This window comes from Musa acuminata, chromosome BXJ1-5 (assembly GCF_036884655.1).
Source record: "Musa acuminata AAA Group cultivar baxijiao chromosome BXJ1-5, Cavendish_Baxijiao_AAA, whole genome shotgun sequence".
Classification (NCBI taxonomy): Eukaryota; Viridiplantae; Streptophyta; class Magnoliopsida; order Zingiberales; family Musaceae; genus Musa; species Musa acuminata.
This window is the reverse complement of record NC_088331.1, coordinates 7,103,871-7,112,985: the sequence shown is the minus strand read 5'-3', so window position 1 is coordinate 7,112,985 and position 9,115 is coordinate 7,103,871. Positions and strand designations below refer to the sequence as shown.

Sequence of the window (9,115 nt, the reverse complement as noted above, 5' to 3'; positions counted from 1 at the left end):
ATCAATAATTTGGTTTTGAAGATTATAAATGATTCTTTGGGAGGATATTCTTCTTTCGTTCGGTTAATCAATTTGAATCAAACTGATTGGAAAAGCAATAGTTTTTTAAGTTTATGCTATCATCTTTCTAATTATCGTTAATATGTCTGAACATTCAAGTTGATTAGGGTGTCTAAATCAATAAGATACACTCCTTTTAAGCTCGTTGATGCTGATAGTATATTGTTATGGACTAGTAGTATGTTGCAATGGAAGAAGACCCTCACCTACTATACTCTCAGCTTTGTCGGTGGTGGTTGTTGGGAGAAGTTTCATCTTTGTGTGTCATGTTATTGTTTTTTTTTTCTTTTTATATCTAATATATAATTTTTGAGAAGTTTAGAATGATATTTGCGATGTAATTTTTTTTAAGAATGTTAATCCAATTGGATCGAAATTCTGATTCAATTCAATTAAACTGAACCAATTTATATAAAATTTATATATTTTTTAAATTACTTAATATTAGAAACTGATTAATCGAATCGGATTAATTGAATTTGAACTTTGATGCTTGCTTTCATTCATATTTTATAATCATTGATGCTTGCTTTGAGATGCTTGCTTTCATTCATATTTAATAGGGAAGATATCAATACCATATAACACTTGGTGTTTAGACTATAGAGACAAAAGCTATCCTCTATTGGTCTACTCATGTGGCAATGAGCATAGAATATATCATAGAATATTCTCTCTCTTTATTACTAGGTAAAAAAAACTCACTTATAATAAGGTTATAAGGAAGTCACTTTTTACAATGCATCACCACACTTACCTACTTCGGGTTACTAACTTAGGCATCAAAGGGACTGTCATAAAACATCTCATGACCTTAATCTTCATATAGGTGGCACATTGAGAGCTCGGTGTTTCCACCTTAGCCACTCAGACATTCTACGCATATAGGCCAAAACCACATCGGGCTGACTAGGACATCATTAATATTTTTCCATAATATTTTAGTGCTAAAAGGAGGGTACAATATTGTAGAAATGTTCGCTCGTTGATCTTCTCAATAAACACTCGAGTGAAAAATTTTTGTCCCTACCTATAGCACTTTCACTTAAGGGAGGTCCTAGCCATCATTTTTGTGCATTTGAGATATTGATATTTATTCAACGAGTCACATCTCTCACTCTCGGGGATGACCTCAAGCTACTTACTTGTCTCTATCAAGATATTCTTAAATCTCACCTAGTAGGCACAAATATTAATGATGATAATATAGGTTGTCGCCCCACTCTTCCCTAGTTAATATAGTAGGCGAAGCCACTAGCCTAATCATAGTCCTCAGTTCCATCGATACCTATCAAGGCTCCTCGACCTGACATAGTGTCAACACTAGGAGTGGCCGAGGCTTCTAAACCGTTAGCCAAGAGGGAACTTGAGTTTTCAATTGTGGAATTTAGCAGGTTGCACCACCCTCAATATATCCTATCTGAATCTAAGGCTCAATCAATAGACTTGATGGAGGACTCCCTATGTGTCCAACTATGACAAATAGACCAATACTTAGAGGAGATACGATGAGAGCTTTAGCGGTTAAAGGGGGAAGCGTTAGTCAACCCCACCTCAGGTTAGTCATCGTTCATCTAGAAAATCTAAGAAGAACTAATTCCAGTGAGTTTTTGTCTTCCATCCTTGAAAACGTTCGATGAAAATGTTGATTCGATGGAGCACATTATAGCTTTTCACATCTAGATGCCTTTATATGACACCTTGAAGATCTAGCGAGAATGATACACTTGTCTAAAGTCGTTTTCCATCTGCTCTCTTTCCTAGCTAGTGAGGGAGTTTAAGCTACACTTTCTCGAGAACATATGCCTTTGGCCCTTAGCGGCGACACTTCTCAAACTCAAATAAGGGCAGGAAGAGATGCTCATGAACCTTGTTGCTCGATTCACAAATAAGATCCGAGATATAACATATGCTCATCCCATCACTCATCATATAGACCTTCATGATGAGACTCAAACCGTCTTATTTTTTTTTGTCATTAATAGAGAGATTGTTGACAACTATGTTAGAGGCATGCCAAAGGACAAATCAATACATTGCATGGATTGGGAGAACTTGCCTCCCAATGAGAGGAAATCCGTTATGGCAAGAGGTACAAGGAAAAAAATGCTCGAAGTGATGGGTAAAAAAAAAAATCTAACCTCATGAGAAGAAACACGTCATAGTGGGAGGCACAAATAAAAATATGCTCAAAATATGGGTTGACAAAACCCAATCCCCACTAGGTCAAAGATTTGAGTAGATGGAAAAGCATGATAATATGTTCCACTTGTTAAAGAGAAAAATCATCGAGGCACCCATGCTAGCCTTACCAAATCTACAATAAACATTTGAGTTAGAGGTGTATGCATCGGGATACATGATAGGGGCTGTTTTGATGTAAGATGGTCTATATGTGGCATATCACTTTAAGATATTTATCTCAAAAGAATTATCCTACTTATGATAAAAAAATTACTCATGCTACATTAAGCGAACAAACATTAGTGTGTATCTCCTAGAGAAGGAGATAATTGTCCACACCCTTCATCGACCACTTCAATACTTTCGAATACAATCCAAATTATAGCAAGCATGACACATGAAGTATATATTATATTTGTAGTAATTCACAACCCTTAATTGTGTCTTTGCTTGTCTATACATATGCAGGTCATAACTAGTTTTCAAAGATTATATGGACATGTATATGAAAAACCTAAATTTTAAAGACATCATGGAGAAAGTTAAAGTCTTGAAGCAGATTGGAGATAATGCATGTCAACTTGAGTTACCACCTGATATGAAGATATACTCAGTTGTAAATGTTGAGAACTTAAAATTGTTCGAGCCTTCCGTGTTAGACAATGAGCCGAGCAATCTTCTAAATTGGATATAAAGGGTAGCAACCAAGTGTAACAAAATAGTTCTTCAAAGAAGATATTAAAGCTGAGTTTCCTAACTTCAAAGTAACGTTTAATAAGACGTGAGTCATCCAATTGGAAGAGCCATGATTAAAGACAATCTCAATATTATTCAACCCTATTCGATCAAGCAAAGCCTAAGCCCAAGATACAATAGCATTGTCATCTCAATCTAAGTCCTAATAGGATTTAAATTAGGGCGGCCTTTATCCAAACAGGGATAGCCACCAAGCAAGTAGGGTGTATGCTCTACAAGGGAAATCTTAATTGTTGAGCTAAAAAAAAAAGCCCTTAAAACTTAAAACTTAAAAAGACTTAATGCACTCTTATCCTATAAAATAAGGGATGTGCCCCTATCTAAAGGAAATTAAAAAAGTCTTAAGCCAATCAAGCTTAGTTTTGTAGCTTTAAGGAGCGAGAAGAAGAGAGGGAAGAATTATGTATAGTTGTAACTAACTTCTTCTACTTGTAGCCTTCTTCCTTGGGTTCCAATAGTCCAAAGCTCCATCCCAAAGCTTCATTGCTACTATAAAAAGTCCTCAACACCTAATGCTCATTGTCAAAACCTTAGGATGAGTTTTTAAGTAGCAAAGAAAGGAGACCAAAGATCAATAGTGACTCCAACCTACATTTTCATACACCTATAAGCTTTCTTTCATTATTCTATTTCCATTGTTTTAAGTCTCATAAGTCTCATATTTAGAACTTTAACTTTATATATAATAGAGGATATTTTCTTTCAATTTTATGCTTGGATTTTTTTATAATAATTCTCTTCTCCATCAAAACTTTCATCTGAAAGGTGATATCGAGTTTGACGGATCATTAAACCTAAATCTCATATGAATCAAAGGGAGCTGAGATTATCATTGAAGAGTATCTAGATAGCTATCAGAACATTCTTATCTTCGAGGTACTCGATAAATAGATCTTCCTCGATTTTCACCTCAAGATACCTCATCTTGAAATAAACTATGATGACATAGTTACATATACTGATATGAGATGACCCTCGATCTCTCTAAGCTCATCCTGAACTCGAAGAAAGTATTATAGTCGATGAACACCTCCTCCTAGTACTTTAGAATTATGGCTTTTTCAGTCTCTAGTGCCTCCCTCAAAATCTCTAACTCATTGCTTAGGCTCTGAATTTGGGCATGCTCAAAATATATTAGATATTTTAAGAGTATAAAATCAATGTGTTACATAACCAAATATCATACTTCAAGACTATCGTCAAAGAGCTCTCAAAGTACACCTTCGAGGGGGAGGGATAAATGATAGGAGGATATCAATAATCAATCACCATGCAATACATAGTTTCTGTGTGGTGTCTAGGTTGAAAGGAGGAGACTAAAGCTGTCCTCCATTGATTTGCCTATGTGAACATGGGCAAGTATTTGCAAGTTATCTCCACTTTTATCGCATATACAGACAAAAAATTGAATTGAGATCATTAAAGTTGGTTAAAGGTCGTCTCATTACATAATATTTTACAGAATATTCTCTCTTTACTATCAAAAACAAAAGCTCACTTTTAATAAAGTGTTATAGGGAGGTCAGTTTTTATAGCTCATAACCATACTCATTTGTCTCGGGTAATTATTTTTTATAAAATAATAAATAATTTTTTTTCTAAGCTTTTGTTTATCATGTAAGAATATTTTTTTTGGCACAGTGAGCTGCTAGATGAATAACATATGAAGTTTCATGTGGTCAAATTGTTATGGAGCACCAGCCAACCACATGAACCCAAAAGATTTACATGAATTTATTTGAGTCTTTTTGGTCCAACAAAAAGAAAAAAAAAAGCTCATTTGACAAAGGTCGGAGCGAAACTACTGATTTAATATGAACAACAAATAAAGGAGATCAAGAAAAATAAAGCAAAAGAAAGGAAGAAGAAAGAAAAATAAACTAGGATATCTTTAACTGCGTTGGCATCCTTCGCTCTGCTTCGTGTTGGAATGCTACGTATGTGAGTTCGGCAGCTGGAGAGAACAGATCAAAAGCATTAGGCCAACAGAGTGTGTTGTGTGAATGGGAAGCATCATCGATGGTGGCAGATAGAACAGAACCAAAGGTGGAGTCCCCACCTTGAGACAGCACCATTCGCAGGTGTCTTCTTTTTCTTCTCCCCTTCTCTTCTTTCTGGTTGTCCCACAAGCTATTACATAAAACATGTACCTATCGCTAGGCAGCTGCTTTGGGTTTTATGATGGTCCCAGATTTTGTGGAAACTTTGGACTCAGAATGTAGCATTAACAGCAAAGCATAAGCATAGTGCAGTTCTTCCTGATTGGTGAATTTGATGGATGCACAACCCACATGAGATTTGAAGGTTAAGCACAGGCCATTGTTTTGTCATCTAAAATCTTCATCACCTAACAAAAACTGACACAGGCCTCCTCAAAGAAAACAATGGCTGACACAAGACATCTAGGGAAATGAGAAAAAGAACTCAGGGGGACACCCAGAATCAAGTTGAATGCCTCCTTTAAAACCAAAAGAAAGGAATGAGAGAGAACAAAGAAATGAAAAGAAAAAGCTAAAGATGCTGGCCATTGTTGGATGTATTCTGATACCTGACCTCTTTCTTTTCTACACCCATCTATATAGATTACATCATTTTAGGAAGAAAAGAGAGGGAGAGAGAGAGTGGAAATCGCTTCAACCACGACCTCTTATTACATTCAATCCATCACTTCATGCTAGAGAGTTTTTTCGAAGCTGTTCAGAAGACAGAAAAGGAGAGACATCATATGTGTTGTCAGAGCTCCGGAAATGGTGGTTAATTGCAGAATAGATGAGAGCTGCGTTTTCTGGTGGAAGAGGGAGAAAATGAGAAGGACCGCAACTCCAAAATCTCATAGAAACGGCTTCTAGCTACTGCAAGTCTCTTCCAATGACACTCCTCCCTCTGGGTGTTCTTCTCCTTGCCGCTATCAGTCCTGTCTTCTCGGAAGCCGCAGCAAACAACACGTTCCGGCCCGGCGAAGAGCTTCGGAAGTACAGGAGGATAAGAGCCCATGTCAAGAGGCTGAACAAGCCACCTGTGAAGACAATTCAGGTGGTTCCAAATGCTTACTAGTTCTTTTCTTGTTCTTTCTGGAACCAAAGTCTTCAAGTTTCTTTCTTTTGGGCCTATTAAACAGAGTCCGGACGGTGATCTCATAGACTGTGTGCTCTCTCATCTCCAACCCGCATTTGATCACCCCAGACTGAAAGGATTGAAACCTCTGGTAATGCAAAACTCCTTCCGTTGATCTCACCCTCGTACATGGATCTTGGGAAGGCTAAAAGCTTCGTTGGCTTGAGTTCTTGCAGGATCCGCCGGAGAGACCCAGAGGCCATAATCCAGCTGGCACCACAACCGATGACAGCTTCCAGTTGTGGCGGACTTCCGGGGAGTCATGTCCGGATGGAACTGTTGCCATCAAGAGGACGAAAGAAGAAGACATCTTGCGTGCCAGCTCAGTGAAGAGATTTGGCAGGAAGCCAGCAGTGAGAACAAGGCATGACTCTGAGAGCAGCGGGCATGAGGTTAGTTTCAGTGGTGGCTTGACATTATCTTTTGCTCATCAAAGCCTAAATTCTCTTTGTGTCAACAGCAATCTAACATCTCTTTGAACGAATCCATGATTACAGCATGCAGTAGGGTATGTAGTGGGAGATCAATACTATGGCGCGAAAGCAAGCCTAAATGTGTGGGCACCTAAGGTCTCCAGTCCTGATGAATTCAGCTTATCACAGATATGGCTCATCTCCGGAACTTTTGGCAGTGATCTGAACACCATCGAAGCTGGATGGCAGGTACTACTAATTCATGATGAACACGATTAGTCCTTTCTCACGAACTCCTTTAGCCCAATTCGAATGTAATTTTTTTGCCTCAGGTGAGCCCGCAGCTGTATGGTGATACTTCTCCAAGGTTCTTCACCTACTGGACGGTAAGGATAAATCACTCACTCTAAAATGGGAGTAATGATCTAATCATCTGCATGCAACTCATCTTGAATTTTTGTAGAGCGATGCATATCAAGCAACGGGATGCTATAACCTTCTCTGTTCGGGTTTCATCCAAACCAATAACATGATCGCCATCGGAGCTGCAATCTCTCCGGTGTCAGCCTACAGTGGCGGCCAGTACGATCTCAGTCTCCTCGTGTGGAAGGTACGTGGTAGTGCCATCGCCATAACACATCGATCGACATGGTGTACGTGTGAGTTCAGAGGGTCGATGATGTGTTGTACATGTACAGGATCCAGACCACGGGAACTGGTGGCTGGAGCTGGGAACAGGTGTGCTGTTAGGCTACTGGCCCTCGTTCCTGTTCACCCACTTGTCGGAGCATGCGAGCATGGTACAGTTCGGAGGAGAAATCGTGAACACGCAGCCGCTGGGGCTCCACACCTCCACCGAGATGGGCAGCGGACATTATGCCGGGGAAGGCTTCGGGAAAGCTTCTTATTTCCGCAGCTTGCAGGTTGTGGACTGGGACAATAGCTTGATCCCTGTACCAAATCTACGGGTGCTTGCGGATCATCCAAATTGCTACGACATACACGGCGGAATCAACCGGGTGTGGGGGAACTACTTCTACTACGGCGGCCCAGGAAGAAGCCACAGATGCTCTTGATCAAGCGAGGTTTACTCGAGCATTTTTTTTGTCCAAGATATTTGTTTCTTCTCCTCATGTTTCCTTCTCTGTTTCTCATCTACTTTCATGGAATCTGGATTGCCAAATGTATACAGCTTCAGAGGCCTGTAAATGTTGGGAAATATATTGGAGAATTATACGCTACAGCTCTTTATATACTTAAACTCTATGGTTAATTAAAAAGGAATGAGGATTTATTTTGAAATATATTAAAATATTCTTAATTTTCGTTCAAGTGCATTTAAAAATCCGTTAGATAATAAGATTTTTTATTAGAGGATATGAAGAGTGAGAAGATGTAAGAATTTTTTATATTTGTTAGAGTAATTTAATATTTTTAGAGTTATGTCAGAGTTAGAAAATGATATTACATATATGAAAATTAAATATTATGAGAAATAAAAATATAAGGGTGAATTCTCACGTAACACCATTTGAAAAATTCTCTTTTTAACTTTGTACCGTTGCCTTCGCTTTTTATATTGTGTTTGTCGTCGTCCTTACGTCTTATTCATTTTATTAGATCAGTTCTTGTATGTGGTACCCTCACACGAGTAAGGAGAGGGTACAATGATAATGGCCCTCGACACCTTTGCATGAGTAAGGAAAGGTCGTGACAACATATTCCACGTTAGATTTGATAGGGTAGAGGGAGGAAAAATTACACGAGATGACTCCTATGACAAATCCAACGAAGCATAGAGGAAGAAAGATTGCATGAGCAAAGAAGAACCACACATGACGATGACTCTCACTACCCTTGCAAGAGTAAGAAGGGGATACGACGATGACATTCTTTTCTACGACAAATCTGATGGGACATAGGGGAAAAATAATAATATCAAACAATAAGTTAGATATAGTAATAAAATAATTATTTATAAAAAAAATTAATACTTTATCAGAATTTTTTAAAATAAAGGTGCTGAAAAAAATTATAAAGTTAAAGATTTTTTAAAAAAAATTATTCAAAATATAATTGATAATTAAAAAAGTATATTTTATTATTTTTAAAGTGATTATACGAAGTAAGGAGGTGCAATAATCTCCCATATAAATCATTTTGTAAACCTTGGATCGATAGTGATGAATCGATTCCTAGGCTCCGAAAACAAAAACGTCAGTCACATCACTAATTGATGAGTCTTTGGCTCCGCCACCTATCGCTGCACCGCCGTCACCACCGCCCCTTCGTCTTCCTTTGATCTCTCGCTTCTTGGTTTCTGTCTTCTTCTTTTCCTACCACATATAGCAATGATGCTCGCTCTTCCTTCGTCTACACTCGACGTACGGAGAGCCCAAACATATAGCAATGATGCTCGCTCTCTCGCCCCAGCAGCTTCGCTCCCACCGACCCTCCTTCCCTTGGAGCAAGAAGATCAAGAAACGACATCAAGAACAATAAGAAGAAACGCAAGAAACGAGAGAGCAGCAGGAGATGGCGAGCGGTAGCAAACATCCTCCCGGCAGAGGAGGGAACGGCTCCGCTGA

At 38.6% G+C, this 9,115-nt stretch overlaps 1 protein-coding gene across 1 annotated transcript; it reads left to right on the top strand.

The window, feature by feature from the left end:
• The first annotated feature begins 5,594 nt into the window (after positions 1-5,594).
• On the top strand, positions 5,595-7,770 carry LOC135673453 (protein neprosin-like). Its single transcript, XM_065182439.1, has 7 exons — positions 5,595-6,033; positions 6,119-6,205; positions 6,291-6,506; positions 6,612-6,776; positions 6,860-6,913; positions 6,991-7,137; positions 7,226-7,770. The coding sequence occupies exons 1-7, from the start codon at positions 5,869-5,871 to the stop codon at positions 7,601-7,603; spliced, it is 1,212 nt and encodes a 403-aa protein (XP_065038511.1). The 5' UTR covers positions 5,595-5,868; the 3' UTR covers positions 7,604-7,770.
• The last annotated feature ends 1,345 nt before the right edge of the window (positions 7,771-9,115 follow it).

What these genes read in the sequence shown, in the direction of transcription:
- LOC135673453 (XM_065182439.1), top strand. Translation starts at nt 5,869, where the DNA reads ATGACACTCCTCCCTCTGGGTGTTCTTCTCCTTGCCGCTATCAGTCCT. An exon ending in CACCTGTGAAGACAATTCAG is followed by an intron (nt 6,034 to 6,118) that starts GTGGTTCCAAAT and finishes CCTATTAAACAG; the next exon opens with AGTCCGGACGGTGATCTCAT. An exon ending in TGAAAGGATTGAAACCTCTG is followed by an intron (nt 6,206 to 6,290) that starts GTAATGCAAAAC and finishes GAGTTCTTGCAG; the next exon opens with GATCCGCCGGAGAGACCCAG.